The 21359-nt window shown below is 42.7% G+C and overlaps 1 protein-coding gene across 4 annotated transcripts; it reads right to left on the reverse strand.

Annotated features, from left to right (window-relative positions):
- Positions 1–1141: 1141 nt before the first annotated feature.
- DDX3X (DEAD-box helicase 3 X-linked) lies at positions 1142–19471 on the reverse strand. 4 transcript variants are annotated; one of them, XM_032449257.1, is made up of 17 exons: positions 19426–19471; positions 15013–15070; positions 13644–13694; positions 10481–10604; positions 9349–9489; positions 9166–9265; positions 8456–8591; positions 7944–8029; positions 7315–7413; positions 7080–7240; positions 6751–6895; positions 6513–6657; positions 6089–6270; positions 5886–6003; positions 4899–5055; positions 4042–4169; positions 1142–3698 (listed from the first exon to the last, which is right to left on the reverse strand). In XM_032449257.1, exons 1-17 carry the CDS (start codon positions 19426–19428, stop codon positions 3616–3618), a joined length of 1917 nt encoding a protein of 638 aa, XP_032305148.1. In that variant the 5' UTR covers positions 19429–19471; the 3' UTR covers positions 1142–3615. The 4 variants fall into 4 exon arrangements, with proteins under 4 accessions (XP_032305148.1, XP_015740336.1, XP_015740353.1 ...); XM_015884850.1 differs by lacking the exon at positions 19426–19471 and adding an exon at positions 17661–17851; XM_015884867.2 differs by lacking the exon at positions 19426–19471 and adding an exon at positions 17191–17443.
- Between the last annotated feature and the right edge of the window lie 1888 nt (positions 19472–21359).

Raw genomic sequence — 21359 nt, forward strand, 5'->3', positions numbered from 1 at the left:
ACTAATAACAAACAAAGGGAGGAATAACTGCCAGGTTAGAGCTTTTGGAAGGCAAGTGCATGCTGCACATCCAGGGACACGGCATGACAACACAAAGCCCTGCAGGATGAGGTTGGGAATTAGTGCAAGTCTAAAGCAGGTAAATTTAGTGTGGTCCACGCTCAGTGTGTTCAAAACAGCAAGCCACAAGGAAGCAACGCAGGTAAACACAGCTATCTCCTCCACAGCACTTCAATGCTTCAAAGCACACGTGCTCTACTGAGAGATGCTTCACAAGGCAAGGAAGACTCATAGATGGGCATTTGTGGATACAGGACTACAGGTACACATCACACCTTTACTAATTGAGGGACCAGTCCTTAACCCACACCGTGGATCTGCAGCAGATTCACTTTCATTCTTTCTTCCTCCTCAGCAGGAATCCACTTAAATCATTCCAGTATGCATTTAGATTTGTTTCTACAATAGGTCAATACAGATTTGAAGACATGAATTTATTCCTTTCACTGCCTCCCCACGGTTATCCCAGCACACAAGCTCACTCCATTCTATTCACAGAGCTCATAACCCCACATTGTATAAAGCTAAGGCAGAACTACAAGCACAGGTCTGGCTGTGCTACCAGAGGGCAGCAACTCTGGAGGGAAGATGGACAAGTTACCACCCTCCAATTGTGACCCACTATGTACTGCAGCTTTCCCACACAACTGCACGCTTATTCTCAACAGGGCTACCAAGCAACTATCAACAGGTGACACCCTACAGAAGACATCTCCACTACGATGCAACACAACCGAGATGGGTCTGAATACCTATGGCTGAAGAACTGAGTTCTGTTACATCAACTTCAATCAAATTTCATTGCAGTTGGAACTTGTCACCCCTAAGGGAGGGGAAGGAAATCTTATCAGTCCTGCCCCCATTTCAGCTTCTTTAGACTTGAATAAGTACACAATGCTGCTAAGTACAGGCAATTCTGTGCTTGCTACCACAGCAGTGAGCCTGGGTTCAGCTCCCATTTGATAAGCACGCTGACGTGTACCACACTATATTCACCTGCTTCCAGATTTGCACGTGGATGAAACTGCTCGAGCTACATCTCAGAAACCAGGAGAGTGACGCTTCACAAACGAATCGACTATGCAGTTCAACTTTTTTATTTTAATAAAATCAAGAATATGCACAGCACATGCAGTGCTAGCATCTAAACTAATACAATAAGCAATTCTAAACCTACAGTGACTTGAAATTCAAATTTTCACATTCAGCAAGTTTCAATCCATTCTTGCATATTGTTTGGAATCCTTGTAACTGAACTGAAAAGTATTGCTGGCTGATCAAACTTGCTAAAATGCACAAGTCACTGATTACGCCAATACAACAAAGATAACCACATGTTTGAGGATTGCAATGTGCCAGACATTCACTGGAAAAAAAAACAAACCAAAAGAAAAAAAAAAGAACACACAACTAAACAAAACTCACGCAACAAACATCTGAGAATCTGGACACTTCACATCAGTGTTTAGAAGTGTTTCATTAATATCTTAAGACAAGTGTATCAAAACCTTGGCATGTTTCAATTTTAAGTTGCCAATTTTTGTTTTACTATCAGAAAGTTATGGCTATAACTGCCAATGCCGGGTCTGCTTAATTTGACTTAAGAGTTTAATATGACTTAAACATTAAAAGCTCACACTACCCCGAAATATATAATTTCACGCATACGGTGACATTCAACATTCAAGTGCCAGTGTTTTTGTACTGTCTTTTGGTCAAGTTTCTTTAAACTTTCAAAGAATCACTTTTAGGCTTACAAAAATAAATATTTGTCAAAAATGTTCAATAAATATTACACAAAACTAGCAGCAAAAAGTATCTAGAAATCTGTCGTGTGCAAATAGTTTTCTTCCCAGCTATCATTCCCGTGGTCCCAAATAAGTTTTAGAATCTATTTCCTTCTCCTTAAACAAGCTGCGTTCAATCTCCAAGAGACAAAATAAGATTGGAAGTTAAAGACACGCACACAAGACATATATAAAATTCTCTGAATGTGCAATAAAAGAAGTATTTTGTAAAAAGTTATGGGCAAAATGTACAAGGGCCTAAACCTAGACTTGAAATAGCACCATAACAAATGACCTCAATACTGTCAAGTGCACCTACTTAATAAAAGTTTTAGAACAAGGCACAATACACTTGAAAAAATCTATTGCACTTTAGGAGATTTTTGCCTCTTTTCCTACGCCACTGTAGATCAGAGTTGGTAACCGCTCTGGCCACAAAGTCAGCACAGAAATTCCGAGTGGCTTAGGCGTTTTTCTGGTGGACGATACTTATATCTTTGGCCAGATTTAGCATAAACAGACTATAAATACAATGGAAACCTATGCAACTAAAACTGACTAAAACTGCACTTTAATAGCAGAATTGAAACCTTGTGCAGTTTATGTACATTTCCAACCTCTGTGATCTCAGGTTTTGTTTGTTACTCTTCTGGAGCCATTTTACAAAGTCTACAGTAAGCCAGTTTAACATCTCCACGCAGCTTGAACAGAGTAATGTGAATCTGCATTAAAATAAAGCCTGCTGCATAATTCTTCCTGTTCATACCCTCTTGACCAAAAAACATCAACACTAGCATGCGTTATTAGACCAAAAATTCAGTCAGGCCCTGAAGGAGGACCCATCACTGCCATGGTCAGCCATTCTACCATTTCAATTTCATATGGCAGGCATTTTTAAAAAGTCTAAATAGATGAATTCTCCTAAAAACTATTTCAAGTTATCAGACCTTTAAACGTTCCCTGTAATATTCTGCCCACGTTTGGCTAGCTCACGTTAATGATCTGCCTAAATATTGAAAAAGGAATTGCTGTATTTACTTGCATTAACTTCAAAAACAGTGCTTTTAATGTATGCATGTATCCATACATCATCTCATCATGACTGGAATGGCTTATTAAAGGCTATCAGGTTCTAAGTACCTATCCAGGATAGAGTGAGCAAATCAGAACTTTAACTTAGTACAGTTTTGCCACATTAGAAACTAATTGCATTGATATGCTTCAAGATGTTTTTATTTTTCAAATCTGCAGATACCAAAAGCCCTAATGCAGGCTACCGCATAAGTTTTTCTTTGTAATATTATGGATGAATCAGTGATTCCTGTTTAAGTTGTATCACACCTGTGTGCCAAGGTTTGATTTTAGCCCAAGTTCAGTAATTTTTATTTTGTCTAAACAATTGATATCTTGAGCATTACTGAGCCAACAGGACATCAAAATAAAAGTTGTCTAAAGTTAAAGGCACAGTACATTAACAAACAAATGATCCTCAGTCACAAAATCATAAATGCAGTTTCTGGGTGGGGATGGGTGGGAGGGGAGTTAATCCTGACTACAGCAATAGAGTCTTCAAAACCACCTTCGAGATAGGGCTACTTGTTCCTTTGTTTCCATCTTGTGACCTTGAGCTCCCTTAAAAAAAATTTCAGTGGAGAATCACAGCTGGTAATGTACTGCGAGTTCTTGAAGCTACACAAGGTATAGTCTGGCTAAGTTACATGTGGTTTCCATATTAGCTTGTTTGGTAGGTTATCTGCTGCAAGCAGATTCAGTTGCCCCACCAGTCAACCCCCTGGGAGTTATAGTTTCCTCCATATCCATCACTGCTGTAGAAGCCTCCATAACCACCACCTACGAAAGGCAAGAGAAAGCGATGCTTAATTAACCTGCTAAAGGTAACTTGCAGCACCTTCACAACAGAAAACAGCTCAGAACACAAACAAGACATCTACAGTCAATTAAAGAAACCCACCCCAAAAAGCTCTGCTACATGTAAACAAAACCAAAGAGACAGGTTGCATCAAACAGATACACGTTAACTTATGCTAATACAGACCCAATAAGGATGCTGAACTTTACATACAACGTACCAGATGACCCCAATTACCCATTTAACTTCCACAAGCGCTATTGTAACAAGTACTCTAAGTCTTGTTTTATAGCTGCCAGCTACACCTGCCCTCTTTTTCCTTACCTCCAAATCCTCTGCTGCCACCTCCTCCAGTACGGCCACTGGCTGTTCGACTGCTGCTAAAGCTGTTGGTGCCAGCACCGCTACTTGTTCTGTAATCTCTGGCACCAAATCCTCCGCTAAACCTACTGCTTTATAAAGGAATAAAAACACGTTATTCAGTGATATTTTAAGGACTATAAGCTCAAGCACAGTTTCTTCAATAAATGTTACAACTGCCCAGCAATCAGTGCAAATATGATTTCAATTCTCTTTTTAATGAGCACCCAATACTACCTAGAAAGGACATTCAATGTAGCAAAGGAAAACTTAAATGTCCAGTCAACTTGTCACAAAGAATTACTTTACCGGGACCTGCTGAGATTTGATTCAGTCCAACCTCTGTTCCACAGGGCTTTTAAGTGATATATAAACATTAATGGCTATAAAGCCACTAACATAATTGGTTCCAATTTACGGGAAACATTTCAGCTTTCTGCACCAAAACTATTTCACAAGTATTCTCACATCTGCACATTACCTTATACTTTAATGTTAGTAACACTTGTCTGTTAACTTTTCAACAGGTGCTCAAGTACAACTGTGGCTCGCACAATTAAGAAATTCTCTTAATTTCTTAAAAAAAAGAAGGTATTTAAATGCTTTCAGTGAGTTGTAGAGCTATTTCTGCTAGCAAATGTTAGCAGTTACCTAGTTAGTTTAGAAGGAAAAAAAACACTGTAGAGAACACACAAACCTATGGGTGAAGCAGACAGCAGCATGCACTGGCTTGTACTCTTCAAAAATTAACTGTTTTTAGATAGAACTGCCCCTCACAAGTCACTGAAATATACCTTTAGCCAAAGCTCTCATGTCATTACCTCTTAGATCGCCCACGGCTGCCACCTCCTTTGTGATGCTGTTCATAAGCCATGTTTTCCAGCCAAGATGGAACTTCTTGCTTAGCCTCAACAAGAAGATCAAGTAAATCCTTGGTGATGTTTATATTTCTCTCATTGAAGAATGAGGTGGCAAGACCTGAAGGACACATTCAATTTTAGCCCCACGTGAAGTAGATACCGTACAGCACTCATTCCATATCAAGCACATCATATTCTCAAACTCAACCATGAAGAGCATTAGAATGATCTGAACAGTAAATGCTCATTTTTCCACCCTAGCCACTCACACAGGTCTCCTATTTACTGACAGACACTGAAGACAGATCTATTTTACATATGGTATCAAATCTTAGCATTAGTTTTCAGTGGCACTTTGTCCAGACTTTAACAGTTATGCAAGTGAAGAACACTGAAGTTCTAGCTGTGCTGGGATCTCATGTAGTTACATAAGCACCAAAAAAAAGGGTACTACAAGAAAACTGCACAGACTGTTCATCCCATTCTTCCTCAGCAAAGCATAATACATGTGATCCTCTAAAACATTCTTACAGAGCGAGAAGTTAGAACAGGCTTCAGACAGGCTTTTCCTACCATGAGGGGGGTAAGTATTCCACATCTTAATATTCCCCTTTGAAGGTATTTTTGAAACTCAGTAAAAAAACTGCAGGAACTAAAACAGAACCCTGCGGAACCAAGCTAAAAACAGAGTGCTAGTATATAGCTTAGGCTTCACTTCCAGCTTCAGTCCTCTTTACTCATTTTTCCAGTTGTAAATAACTTCCAGAATCCCAAATAAAAGAGAAAAAAAAAAAACCCCTACACTCCATACTGCAGAGTTTCTTAGCAATTCTGCCTTGGCACAGAAGGCACAAGGGCTCCCCTCCTTTCAAGTCCTGCATAGCTTTAGCTTGCTATTTATTCTGTATCACTACACTCAAAAATCAGCTACTACATGTCTATACTTACCAAGGTTTCCTACACGGCCTGTACGACCAATGCGGTGCACATATTCTTCAATGTCACTTGGCAAGTCAAAGTTGATGACGTGCTTTACATTTGATATATCCAGTCCTCTTGCTGCTACCTAATAGAGTAAAAGAAAAATCCATCCCTGAGCCGAGTTCAGTGAGATGATGTGCCTTCAAAAAACTTCAAAAAACTGGACTTACAGCTGTGGCAACAAGAATTGGGCTCTTGCCAGAACGGAACTGATGGAGTGCTTCCTCTCGGTCTCTTTGAGAACGGTCTCCATGTATACTTGTACAGGCATATCCTTCATGGTAGAGGAAGTCCTCAAGAGCATCTGCTCCTTTTTTCGTTTCCACAAACACCAGAGTCAAGGAATCCTTGCCTAAGAATAAATGAAGCACAAGTTTACAAGAGGAAAAGTTGCAATGATGAATACATCACAGTCTGGAAAAAGTCAGCTTTAGTTCTCTGCTCCCAATTATTCTATAAACTGAAGATCTTACTGGAAGTTTTCAACATAAAACCACCATTTAGCCAATGCAAGAAATTCACTGGATGCTGAAGAAATATAAGGAGATACTTAAATTATAATATTCACTTAGATATCTGAAATTGGTAGCTTACCTGTGGCATTTAGTAGGTCGAGCAGAAATGATCGTTTGTCCAACTCTTCCACCCAGACTACTTTCTGTGTGATATTCTCAGATGTAGAACCTACTCTGCCAACAGCCAGGAAGATATACTCATCAAGGAAGTCACGAGCAAGCATCTAAAGAAGGAAAGGCAAAAGATCAGCATCTTTCCCCCCTTTCAGAGATAGGATTAGACTGAACATTAAGGTATTTGAACTTTCATGAAGTACCTGGATTTCCTTGGGGAAAGTAGCACTGAACATCATGGTATGACGAACCCCCTTTGGCGGCATTGTATCTTGTTCAACAATTCGTCTAATCTGAGGTTCGAAACCCATGTCAAGCATTCTATCAGCTTCATCAAGCACTAGGTACCTAAAGTAATAATAAGAGGTTTTTTCAGATGGTTTTAGAAATAACAACTCACTACAGACACTGGACTACATTTCTCAACCAGACATTTATAGTTTAAGTGCTATAGAGTTCTCTCTAGATCTCAAAAGAGATTCAGTTTCACATCAGCAACTCATTAGGTTATGGACAGAATCACTTCACTTACTTGCAAAAATCCAGTCCAATCTTTCCCCTCTCCATCATATCAACCAGTCGACCTGGAGTTGCTACGAGCAAGTGACATCCACGTTCCAAGTCACGTATTTGTTGCCCAATGTCTGCACCACCATACACAACACATGGACGAACTCGGGAACGGTATGCAAACTACAAAACAAGCAAGTTAGTGCTAAGAAGAACGACACATGAACTATTGTATTCTAATAAACCCCTAGACATACCTTCCTGGCCTCCTCATAGATCTGCACAGCCAGTTCTCTAGTTGGGGCCAAGACCAGTGAGATTGGATATTGCTTACGGCGCCCATACCTTCCGTTCTCCTAGAACAGGAAGAAAAATCCCCAGATAAAAGGTGAATTAAAAACACAAGAAAGCAAACAGTTGAGCATCAACTTGTTTTGGATACTGCATCTGACTGCCCTGCTGCAGTGCCCAAGATTAAACTTTTGGTTAATTATGTTAACAACTGCATAACTGCAGCACAAGCATGTCCTCTAAAACCTGTAACAATATCTACAACTAGAAGCAAGCCTACCAATGGAAAACAAGAGGAGTACTGCCTCATCTTAAAATCAGCAACGTAGACAACTAACCTAACAGTTTTTTTAGTAGCAAGGATCTACTCAAAAGGTCATTCAACAAAATCATTTTTCTCCTTCAGTTGAGGAAAAAGTTACAAACTTCTCCATGCCCAAGAAAAGGCTTCAGATGTGAGAAACTCCCCTCATCTACCCAAAATAACAACGACACACTTCAGCTCAACAACTGCATCCAGTAGCAGGCATCAGCATATGAAGCAAATGCATACACTGGACTCAGCTTCTTCAGGACTAGGTAATAAAATACTTGCCTTCATAGCTCTCAAGGCATCACCAGGTCCATCTGCATAGATCTGGCTCAATATTGGTAGAAGAAACGCAGCAGTTTTCCCAGACCCTAATAGATACAATTTAGCATTATTAGTTATTTTTAAAGCTGTCATACTGTTATCTACTGAACACAGTCCCGTACCATAAACATTCCTAGTATTATCTGTGCTAGATATACAGATACTGCACAAGCTATTCGAGTTTATTTTTCAGCCAGAAAAGTTATCTACAGAAGACTGTCAATCAATGAGCACCACAACACTCTGAAGCAATTTAGAGCATCAACAGCTCTCTAAGGACATAGTAACACATGTGCCTGACAAGGCACATGCAAATCAATGGCAAGACTAAACTCATAATTCCCAAGGCATATTCCAATGCATTCTGAACAATAGGTTTACTGCCTTAAGGAAACCTTGCCCAAAGCTTCAAGAATGCAAGAATCTATTATCACTGACAGAGACTAAATAATAAGCAATAGTTACAAACTTACCTGTCTGAGCACAGGCCATCAAGTCTCTCTTCTCTTTAATAATAGGTATTGCATGTTTCTGGACTGGAGTAGGACGAGTGTAACGTGTGAGCTCAATGTTTCCCATAATAATTTCTCCCATATCAACATCACTGAACTGTAAAATAATTAAAAATTAAATATTTAAATTGAAAAGATTAAATCTGAGATCCTCACCCTCCATCCCTCCCTGAACAAGCCACTCAGTCCATGCAGATTTTCTCATGAAATACTTTTGGTTTTACTTCTTCCTATGGAAGTTGCTTATAACGTCAGATACTAAAGAATCAGTTAATTGGGAATATGATATCAACTTAGTCCAGCAATATAAGTGATTCTCAAAGAGACAGCTAAGCTTCTAAAGCAAACTACATTATTCATACAATGCTTAACACCTCACTTAATGGCAATGTTTAAACAGCTCCTGCAAACTAGCACCTCCAAGCATTTCCACTACTTACACATTTACTAAAGATACATCATACAGTTAAGTAAACTGGAAGTGCTAACTTTACACAACCTCTCCTATGTTTTAGTTCATCATATATAGCTCCCCTCATTAAAAAAAAAATCTTTGCTGTAGGAAAGCAAGACAGTGTTTCCTTAGCTTCCTAAAATTAACACAGCAAAACATCAAATTTCACATGCAGAACTGTCACAATTAGACAAATTGGATTAAGAAAACAACTTACACTTTCAATATGTGGAGGACAATTGCTGCCTGTAGCTTCAACGGGAATATCATCATATTTCTCAAAGTTAATGCCAGTATTGCTTCCTGAAAAGAGCTCTCTGAAAGTAGAAAAAAAAGTGGTTTTTTTATTAGGTGAACCAATTAGCACTATCACATTGTGTTGTGTAGAACCATTACTTACTGTTCCAGGCGTTCACTTGGGGGAAGAGGCTTTGACCAGTCATCTTCATCAGACTTGTCACACCAACGGCTATTTCCACCACGGTCAAATCTACCGAAGCCACTCCTATCATAGTCGCTACCTCTTCCACGCTCTTCATACCTAAATACAGTATGAGTGTTAGGCCACCATCACAAGAACAAAACACCAAAGCCAGTATAGCCTAGCTGAATATATTATGTCTGTATGTTAAATACATGACCACAGGATGATAAACAGATACTCAAACTGACCTTTGAAGTGATTTTAGACCTACTTATAGGACTAGGTCATGTTATTCTACATTACAGAAAGGAAAAGTTTGTTCTAATTATTAACTTAGCAGCTTAGTTTTAGCTTAATACATTGAAACTTAAACCTGCATTTGGTATATGCCTCATGTTATATTCATCTTCCAAGCCCAAACAGTTCCCCAAAAAACTTCATTTTATTCCCCTACTCCCCCCCACCACATGATAAAACTAAATCCCTCAAGGAACATGTCAGATTTCCAGTTTTACCAAGAGTGAGCTCACCTGTGTTATTGACTTAAAAAGAAGGTGGAAAAAGTCCTTACCTCAACTGTTTAGATTATGGCCTGGTAAATCATGTTTGAGAAAAGTCTGGATACAGGACTACCACCGTCAGCCTTACTAGTTGACAAAGGTCACTCTCACCACACTTGTGCATACAACGCATGATGTGTGTAAGACTGATCAAGTAAGGTAGAGAACCTGCAAGAGTCTCACCCAGGTTTATTAACTACACTTTTTCAACAAGGAAAAAAACTGGAAAAAAGAAGTCAGTTCTGATGTATTTTATGTACTCCTAAACGCTCAAATCAATTTCTGGTAGTAGCCACCCATTTAGAATTTTGTTGATGACATGGCAAGTCAGGAAGTCATAGGAACTGCAGTACTGGCTGGTGATGGGCTATAAGGCACATCTACAACATGCAAGCTTCCCATCATTTAATTCCTACAGCTATGAAGTAGTAGAAGGATGGGAGGAGGAACCTTCACACCTAGAATTCCATTTTCAACAGCAACATTATATATGTGCCATAGAACTGCAACAGACTTGGAATTCAGCACCTATGCAAATAAGCACTTGCCTTCCTCCTCTTGATCCATTTCCACGGTCAAAGAAGCTTGATTTTGCTCCACGGTCAGACCGTGCACCAAAGCTGCTGTATGCATCCTTGTCTCTGCTAGAACTCCAGCCACCACTATCAAAGCCTAGTAGAGAGAAAGTATTTTAAGCCATATATTACACACTCCAACTTTTTGTAAGAAAAATGTCTGTCCAGTAAGTCTCCACTCAAAAGTCCACATGGTTTAAATACTGGCAGTCTTTAAAAGAAAAAAAATAATGAAAAGCAGACAAGATTTGCTCCAACAGGCACCAAATCTCTTACTGCCAATCAAACTTGCTGAAATACCTCCATAAATGCAGAAGCAGTACATTTAAAAATGCACCTACATCACTGCTAGTACTTGTTTTCCTCTGGAAAGAAAGTCACAAAGGCAACAGAGGTCATGGTGCATTTGAGTAATTTCAAATTAAAAGTAAGGAATCCAATATGGCATGACAGCACGTTTCATTGCTGTGAATGTAACTAGGCCTCTAGTGGTGTTTACTCAGGGGACAGGAGATGGACAGAAGCACTGGTACTGAACTGGAAACTTTAGTTCTATAATACTTATCTAGAGCTTCACCTTCAGAAGTTCAGAAAAGATCTAACCAGAGTCTCAAATACTGGACTCAAAAAATAAGTAAGAAAATACCCTTTCCATGATCTACATGATCCTATCCAGCACATATTTTCCCCAAGGAGATGATAACATCTAAGGAAACTGTGGCTTCCGCACCTCTGAAAAGCAGTAGCTGCTACACATTTCAATCAGCATTTTAGGTCACACTACATGATGTTTTAACAGCAATTATGGTTACATCACTTGAAAAGCTGTATTTTTTCATTTCATCTAATATAGATAAACTCAGACTTCAAATACCCAAGAGTAGCTTTAAGATGTTCAACAAGGATGCCATGAGAGAACATATCAATATTATCAAGCAAAACTCAAAGCCAAACGCATCAATATACAGGGCTGCTTATTCTGAGCTCTAAATGCAGTAGCTTAAGCTGCTGAAAAGCAGAATTGACACTAATTAGCTTAAAGAATCTTGAATTTACTATATGATCTCCTGAAGTTCTGCACTGTCCTGCTCTCAGATACAAAACTGGCATTATCTGTACCACAACAGGGGCACATCCTCACGTCTATGGAAACATCATACTGTAATTTACCTAACAGACAAGGAACATGCCATACGGTTTTGGAACAGACATACCCTCAACATTTTAGTATTCTTCCCCAGCCAACACCTATTTAAACCCAGTGGACACTCAGCTCTTCACATAGAGGAAAAAAACTGTTATGGTTAAATCACTGAGTCTACTGCCTTAAGCAATTTCTTACTTAGCCACAAGTATACTGTGCAACATTAATAGCCTCTCTGTATTACTGCACCATAATCAGCTACGGAAGAAACTGAGAACCCCAAGCTAGAAACTACATACCAGCCATTCCCAAAATGCATCTAAGGGAACAGCACACAGGATAAACTAATAGTTCCTTCTCCATCTGAATGCAGCATTACTTAGTGCTTTCATGCAAGTTAGAGGGCACAGTTTATGAGGATTCTACTGGAATATCAAAATACAGCTGAACACACTTCAAGACTTTCCTTATATGGTCAATCACTACTGCTATCCAAAGACTGCTTTGCCTGTTGCTTGCTAACGTGTACAGACACTTTTCAGAACCTGCAAAGGACTTTTAATCAACAGCCAATACACAGAAAGTTGTTTGTTTAAAAAAAGTAGTTAAATCGCATTTGTTGCATATAACCAAATACTGCATTACAGACCTCTAGCCATGCAATAACTTTACTGTCACCTCATGGTGAGGATGACACACTTTGCTACAATGCATAAGTCCTGGTTTGGTTTTCTCAGCTTAACTATTACAAACTTCCTACCACAAGGAGTCACAAGGGATCTAGCGGTATAGAGCTCATAGGAAATTCCCAAGCAACAGAGGTACCAATGGAAGTTGACATCCCCTAAGAACTAGGTCTACCACACTGTTTCTTTAAGTTGTTTCACGACTTCTTTACCCTTTTGCAAGGTGACATTTTAGTGCCTACAATGAATGGCATGAATAAGAAAATCCAGTTACATAATGAATACATCCTATTATCTTCTCCTTAGTCAAATACAAAAGGCAACATTCCCACTTCTCTCACTTCAAAGGAGAAAACTTGAACTCCACACACACTGTGGAGTTCAAATATCTAGTGAAACAAGATGCCTCTGTTTCAAATAGGTTTATTTGAGAGCAGCTCTTAATACGGACACTCTTACACATCATGTTCCTCAATGTGAGATGAAAATACCTCTGTATGCAGCGTTCCCCAGCGTTTTTAACTCTCGTTTCCTACAACCAAAGTTCCTCCAGGGTTTCTCTGAGATTCCCTCCAAGGCTGCTCACATTTGAGACTAAAGTTACTGGGAACTTCAAGAGAACTGAGCTGATAAAGAATCCCTGCACTCTCCCCACTTAAGTCAGCTTCCATTACAGACTGTTCATGTCAATTGGTGCCTTAGGGCAATTTAATGACTCTTCAATGTTTAAAGGAATTTTCATTTTCACATTTCTGATCTGTTTCTTCAAGTGGCAGAATATTTGTTTTAGTCATTAAGCAGCTCCAGAAGAACTTCAGAAGATATCAGCATGTATTTCAATACTCTCCTACCTACTCCATCAAGGAAGAGACCTCCTGCACCATAAAGGCAGGACCTTTCAAAGTCCCGCTGTTTTCACAGTAAGAGGTTTAAAATTTAAGCTATGAGAAGTCTCTTCTTCAATTCGTAGCATAGTAGAACACTTCAGTTTCTCTGGTCTATGTAAAAGAACATTTCCTCTAGCAACTGTTATCTACACAAAGCAATATCACTTTATCTAATGGTCACTACCAAGCTCTGAAATCTTTCTCTACAATAGACATTTTGCCTATCAAACACCAAACTCAAGCTTAGAACATCACCTGGAGATGGAACCAACAACACCAAGCTAAAAACAGGAAGTGAAGTTGCAGTATTTTGTGCAGAACAGTCAAGCAGGCTGCAGAGTCGCTTCCAACTATAGTGCCAAAACTTTTAACAGCCTCTAAGAATCAATTACAAGCGTTGCCCCCTATTTTATACATACCCTGTTTGTAAGCTTCCCTGTTCCTTAAGTGAGGAGGAATGTATCTGCCTTCTGCAGGACAAAAGAAAGACAATGTTAAAGATAACACTATATACTGTTATATATATATGTTATGTTATACTCCAGCTTTATACTGTAACTTCATTCTTAACAGCCTTTTCAACACCACCCTTTGCAAAGGAAGAAACAGTTTGCCTCACAAGCTTTTAGACCTTTAAGGGCATTTTTAAAACAGTTTTTGAATACTTACATTTCTCACAGTGGACCCAAAGCAGGGAAAATAAAATTCTTATACATTTAATTAACTTCTCTTTCAAAAGATAATACAGACATGACATGCCTTTTCTGGACATACAGTACCTGTTATTAAAGTTTGTCTTCCAAGAACTGATTAAGGCTTCACATAGTTCCAGGTTATTTGAGCAGCTTATGATGTTCACTATGTCATTCCTACACTGGCACTCACAGTATTAATGCCAGTAGGTTTTCCCCTTGAATCTAACCGTCCCACTCAGTTCAGCTTAGATCTAACCAGAAGCCACGTGCAATTGCCTCCAAATAGCATTCTTCATTTACAATCCAGAAGCATCTGGATTGTTAATCAGCATAAAGCAGAACATAGTAAGCACAGGCTTAATGGGAGTTCCCTGAACATTCCTTCTCGTCTTAAAATACTTGTCTTTTTGGCATGTGAAATAACACTGTTCCTACCTAACAAATCTCAATTAGAGCAGATAACCACTAAAAACGCTTACCTCTAACACCACAACTCATATACTCAGTGATAGAACTAGAGGGAATGGTTTTAAGCTGTGCCAGGGGAGATTCAGGCTGGACATTAGGAAGTATTACTTCTCAGAAAGGGTAGTCAGGCATTGGAATGCACTGCCCAGGGAGGTGGTGGAGTCACCGACCATGGGAGTGTTCAACGTTTGGATGTTGCGTTGAGGGATATGCTTTAACTGGGAAGTATTGGTGATGGTTGGACTAGATGATCTTCTAGGTCTTTTCCAACCTTGATAATTCTGTGATTCTGTGAACACTAGCGGAATGCTTTGCTAAACCAGGTCACAAAATTACTACAACAATTACTGGCCTCAGCTGTTTGACCAGAGGCCACAGAAAATTTGGGGATCTGGATTCTCTCAAGTTGGTTCAGTACTTAGAAGCGCTACCAAAACGCTCAACTTACACAACCACTGCAACTAAGTGTGCCTGTCCAAAGTATGCATGTACCTAGTAACCTCGTTGCACTTCGCTAAAGGCTGTACATCTTGCTTTGGAAATTACTTCTGCAGGTACAAGAGCCTGCCTTGTTTTTGAAACTTCCTGCTCAACAGAAAACTTTTAAGTACTTGCATGTACTTACTGTTTGTAGAGCTTCCTTCAGTCTGGGAGTCTGAGGAATTCAAGTCTAGACCAGAAAACTGGAAAAAGAACAAAACAGCAAAGTAAATATCAACATGTTATATCATGAATTTATGCTAAGAGGCAAAATGCTCATTTGCAGATCAAGAGCAGATTTCTGAGAAGTAAGTGCTGCAAAGAAACAGCTTTTTTGCTACATTTCCTTTAATGGAGAAAAGCCAATACTATAATGCTCAATAGCACAGTAACAGTAGGACTGAGAACTATCTTCATGTGTCTTCAAAGCTACCAATAAACACGCACCATAAAGGCAGCAAAGCCTGAAGACTACACCCACCAAAACTACTGAAGACTATTGTACACCCACCAAATCAAGTACTGCTGACTTGCTTAATGCACTAAATGAGGACTGAGTAACAGCCTAGAATGGTCTCCCAGTCTATCAAAATGCATTCTGAGTGAGGTCAGGTTTTTTGTTCTTTTCTGAAACATGAATAGGATCGTTCATGTGCCCTACTGGTAATGCTTCATTTGTAGAATCCACTTTTAGACTGCATTAACATCACTAAGACATCAGCATTTCCATGTCAGAAGCAACTTCTGCTCCCAAAACATTAGGCCAATTCCTCCTACCCTCACTGTTGGCAAATACAACTTTTCATTTGCTTTATGCAGGCTTAGTTTGCAGCCCTCAGCCTACCAAAATGTGCCTTGGTTTAAAGGCTTTCAGGTCAAGCAACTCACGTAAATAAAAGGCAACCCACACACATAACAAAGAGGAAGCTTAGTACAGTTGTTTACCTACAGAGCACAAGGCAGAACATATTAAGAGCTGAAATATGTTTAAAGACAACTAAATTTTATGCGAGGCCAATTGCACTGCACATCTTCCAACTGCAACAGGAGTCAATCCAAATCAAAGATGTTTAGCATGGTGGCCGATGGGCTGATGATTGGACTAGATAATCTTAAAGAGGTCTTTTCCCACCTCAACGATTGTATGTTTGTATGAGGGAAGATTTAGGCTGGATGTTAGGGGGAAGTTCTTTACTAGGAGAGTGGTCAGGCCCTGGAACAGGCTGCCCAGGGAGGTTGTGGATGCCCCGTCCTTGGAGGTGTTCAAGACCAGGTTGGACGGGGCCCTGGGCAACCTTGATCTAGGTAAAGGTGTATGTTTTGGTGGCCCTGCCAGCAGTGGTGACGGGACTACAATGATCCTTGAGGTCCCTTCCAACCCGGGTCATTCTGTGATTCTGTATGTTTCTACTATGTGCTACCGTTCAGCTCCTTGAAATAAATCCTAACGGGGAGCCTTGGACTGCTCCCTCTAAAGCTGCTTAAAATCCAAACTCTTTAGCTTATCCGAGAGATAAATACATTACTCGGGTAGTCAGTAAGAAGCAAACGCTGGGTATAAGAAGCGGGCAGAGAACCAAGAGCGCCGGGCTCTTCCTTCCCCCCCCCCCCCGGCTGTGGAGATGGCGCAGGCCGGGGCCGCATCTCAGTGCGGCGGTGCAGCCGGCACTGCGGGGCTGGATTTTCGGCGCAGCAGGAGCAGCCGCAGCCCGCCCAGCTAATCCGGCTGCCGGCACCCGTCACGTGCTGCAGCTCCGGAGGGGGGAGAGGGGGGAACCGGCTCCCTGACCTACTTCGCCCCAGAACCGTGGCTGCCCGAAACCTAAGAGCTCCCGAAGGTTATTTCTGCTCGCTCGGGGCCTCGCTACAGAGCCGAGCTCTCCTCCTCCCCCCACCCCCTTTCCCTCAGGGTTAGGTAACCATCCGTCCCCCAGCTCCAAGCAGGGGCCTGACTCCTCCCCACAAGTGCGGGGGGGGAGAGGGGGGAGAAGATGGAAGACGTAATGAGAAGAAGGAAATAAAGCAAAGAACAACAACACGGCGGGTCGAGAGCCCGCTCGAGCTCAACTGCGTCACCGCGGCCCGGCCATGAGGAGCCACCGTCAGCACGAACAAAGGCGGCCGCGACGCCCCGCTTCTCCCCGCCCGCCCCTTCGGCGAGGGCTCCAGCACAAAGCGCCCCCACCCCCGCCCGGCTCCGTCACACGCACAATGGCCGCCATTGAGCCAGCCTCCTCCCTACCCCAACACCCCTTTCCTCCTCCCCCTCTCCCCATCGCAGCCGCTCCCCGCCCGCCGCCGCCAGGGGCCCGCGCGCGTTTACCATCGTCTCTTGCCCGGCACACAAAGCCGGGCGCGGAGCGTGCAGAGGAGGCCACAGGGGCACACGCGGGGCTGTAGCTCCTCCGCCGGCGCTGTTGCTGGTGTTGCTGGCTGCCGGCCGCCCCCCACCCCACCCCCCCCTCCTCCTCCTCCTCCCCCCAACTCTCCGCGGGGAAAAAAGGGCCGCACCAACGACGGGAACTGCGCAACAACCGAACACGCCACAAACCCTCCGCGTTCCGGGGGAGGGGGGGGGGGGGATGGAACAGAGAACGGTGGGGGATGGAACCAGAAACGGTGGGGGGATGGGATGATAAGAGAGCGATAGAATAGAATCACGACGTAGCCGCCTCGAATGGCGCAGCTCGGCCCCTCACAACGCACGCATCGCCCCCCCCACCACCCCTATATCCCGATTAACGGAGCGCCCCTCCCCCACCCCCGGTCCGTTCCCGTGGTCTGATCCCTCACCTGCTGGTCTAGACTGAGGGCATTTTCCACCGCCACATGACTCATAACGAGAGATCGTCTCGGGATATCCCGCTCAGCCTCAAGAAATTCAGATACGCCGGGCCGTGGAACTCGCCGCCGCTGCCACTCGTTCACCACGACTCGCTTTCCTGACTGAACACCCCCCGCCTCGGCCCCGGCCTTTATATAGTCCCCGCCCGCCCGGCGGCGCGCGCTGACCTCAGCGCTCAGCTAAGCCCCGCCCCCTCCTTTCCCCGCTCCCGCGCGGCGCTGCCGAGAGAGAAACCGACCGCGCTGCGCCGCCGGAGGGGGGGAGAAGTTATCGCGAGATCTGCGCGCGTCTCTTCTAGCTTAGGTCTGGCTGAAGGCAGCAACGGGGGTGTCGCGAGATTTGGAGCCCCGGCCCGGCAGATTGTCTCGCATTCCGCCGGCGACACCGCGATGTTTCGTGCTGGCGGCCCGCTCGGCTCGCTCTCCCTACAGGGTCGGTCCGCTAGTTCTCGCGAGATTTCGCCCCCCCTCCTGCCTGTAGCCCCCTCCTTTTGTTCGGCACGCTCGCGAGATCGCCCGCTCTGAGATGTCTCTAGAAGGAGTCGGGTTCTAGGTCACGTGGCCGGCCCTGCCGGCGCCCGCCGCCATTTTGTGCGCTTACCACAGTGCAATGGCGCAGCTCCTAATGGAGGCGTCACAGCGTCGCCTCGCCGGACCTGAGTGCGGCTCCAGCCCTGAGAGGGCTCCAGTATTGGCACGCTGTGGTGTTTTCCCGGCTTGAGCGTCCCCTTTCCGCTCCAGCTGACGACAGTCGGCGGGGGAGGGGCTGCTTCACTAAATACACTGGCCTCTCATATCTCCAGCATGAAACACCTCCGGTGTGCCCACAGATTGGGACTGCACCTGTTGGTCTGTTACCACACAGTTTACCATAACTGAGCTACTCACCCCAACATGCTGAAGTTGGGGGTCAGCATTAGTTAGTGTTGATAGCACCTTTCACCTTGTAAGCCTTGTTGAGCTATGAGATTCAGTGATATGCTGAGGTCACCAGTAAGCAATAACTTTTATCAGGTTACTCCATTATAACCACAAAAAGCCCCACCTTGCCCTCATCAAGGCAGAAACCTGCTGTTAGCCTGTAAAACACCCATCAAATAATAACCATCCAGCCTCCTTTCACTGCTTAAGAAGCAAAAAACATCTCCAGTACTATATCCACCACGTTACAGTGTAGTGACACAGGATAACGTTCAAGCTGTTCCCTTGAATTTGGGTCAGTAAAGTACTGACAAGTGTGTTATGTTACCAGGATACCTCAGGCTATAAGGTCACAGGGCAGAGGAAATAGGCTTTGTTTGTCCTTTATACAAACACAGCAATTACTCCTCTATTTCTCTCCTCTTTGGCAGTCTGCCTCTTTCAACAGCAACAACAAAAGTAGAAGGAAGAAATCCGTTCTAAAAATCTCAGTTAGTTTCACAGTGGGATTTAAAAGCAAAACGAAAACTTTTCACAGCACTCGCACACAAAAACTGAAAAACAAAATAGTCTTTCACCTATCTTTACTTAGTTTTTCCTGCTTACAAAGTTCATCCATGCAGCTGCCCATGAAGTTTGGCCTTTAAAGTCTAAATCATCTGTTCCACTTAAACCCTACAAGGCTTAAACATCCATGAACAAACCTTTAAAAGAACATGCATACTCATTAAAAAACAAACAAACACAGCCAGTACTATAGGAGACAAACTCTATCTTTAGACAAAACAATTACCATCTTCCTGCTTAGGTCTTCCCTAATGTTTCCGTGGTCAGCTGCAGCTCCAGACTTAAAGGTTTAAGCCTGTGTTTGCCTCCACATGCACCTATTTATATAATTTAAATGCTTGCAGGTGTGGTCAGCAGGGCTGCCTGAGATCAGTTAAAAAAGAAAGCAAAAACAACCGCTACAGTATAAAGAAAGCTACAGGCCTTAGGCCGGAATTTGTTCTGTTTTTTTTCTTCCAAAGCAAATTTCAAGTAAGTCTTGCTTTTTGTTTGGCTTTTTCTTTTCTTTCTTGTAACTTTGCAGGCAGGTCTAAATTCTGAACGATTTGGTAATGCTCACATCCCTACAGTGTTTGCAAAGCTTTTGTAAACAACTGCATTGCTTGATGTAATTCATATGCCCTGGAAAATGGCATTAATTAATTCTTGTTTACTGTACAAGTTTTAGTAGTAATAACAGTCTTTGCCTTGCAGTCTGGAAAGCAAGTGGACCCACATGCCTTCATCATCCACAAAATGTGAGGGAGTGATCGGATAACAGGGGGACCTGTGTGTGTGTGTCATACTGTGCTGTGCCAGAGGTGTGTTTTGATGTAGTCTACCCAAGGCACAGCAAATTACAACCTTGGAGTCTTGTGCTGCAGGCACGTAAGTGCTCCCATTGCTCGAGGAAGTTAGTTTTCCCTTTGTCTCTAAGTTTTACAATCCTCATTAGGCAGGACTGTGCATTCTCTGTTTCACTTTTCATTCTCCTGCAGCTGACTCAGACAGTTTGCTAGAGGAAGCTAACAAGTACCTGAGTCAAGCACTTACCTAACACTGGAGTCCTCACAAATCCTGTTCAGTGTTTGTTAAACTGACTGAGTTTTTGCTGGTGGATTCAAAGCTGCTTTAGGCAGTACTGAGTGCTTGGACACTCAGATTTCAAGTCCCAGCAGGACTTCTAGATTTGCCATATCCTCACCTACAGGGCCTTCTCTGTTATTCATTCTCAAAGGCAATGTTGTTGTCATCAGAACAGCTAGAGAAACAACTTCCTGAGCACTCAGGAGATAGTTGCTATGCATTAGTTAAGTGGTATCCATGATCACCACCGATCAGTTTGGGATATAAATTGAGCAACACGTATGAAGTTGCAGCTGCGTTTTAGAATATTCTTCCTCAAAGCTGGTGGGCACTGATTTGGCATACATGAGTTTCCTTATCTGTTTTGAAACTTATCAGCAGGCCACATGTAGATATTCTCTGCACTGCATCTCAGCTTCTGCTTCTGTGACAGCCAGAAGTATCTGTTACACGTTACACACTGTGTATCATCATATATGTTTCATTTTGGCAGGGATTATGGGATTCATGAAGTATCTCACCCATCCTTTTCCTACTCACAGACATGATGGGGCAGGGTGCTCCAGAGGGGTATTCTATTGATTTTTCCAGCAGAGCTATTGGCTCTGCCATGAACTTCCATCTCATGTAACATGTAAAAACATGTTTATCTGTTTCACTGGGCAGTCCATTGCTGTGCTATGGATGTTACGACAATTTAATAGGACAGAAAATGAACAAACACCCAAAATAAGTGATACACAGTGCAATTGCTCACCACCCACTAACCGATGCCCAGCCAGTCCCTGAACAGTGTCAGACCCCCAGCAGCTCCCCCAGTTGTACAGTTCAGCACGACACCACCTGGTACGGGACATCCCTTCGGGCAGTCTGGGTCAGCTGTCCTGGCTGCGTTCCTTCCTGGCTCCTTCCATATCCCAGCTCCTCACTGCAGGGCAGCGACAGAAGATGAAACATCCCTGGCTCTGTGTAAGCACAGCAACAAGTCATCTATTGCCCTGCTATCAGTGTTGTTCTCATCCCAGGTTCAGAACACTGCACCATAGCAGCAGCGAGAGAGAAAATTAACTCCAGCCAAAAGCTGGACTGTTTTTA

This window comes from Coturnix japonica, chromosome 1 (assembly GCF_001577835.2).
Source record: "Coturnix japonica isolate 7356 chromosome 1, Coturnix japonica 2.1, whole genome shotgun sequence".
Classification (NCBI taxonomy): domain Eukaryota; kingdom Metazoa; phylum Chordata; class Aves; order Galliformes; family Phasianidae; genus Coturnix; species Coturnix japonica.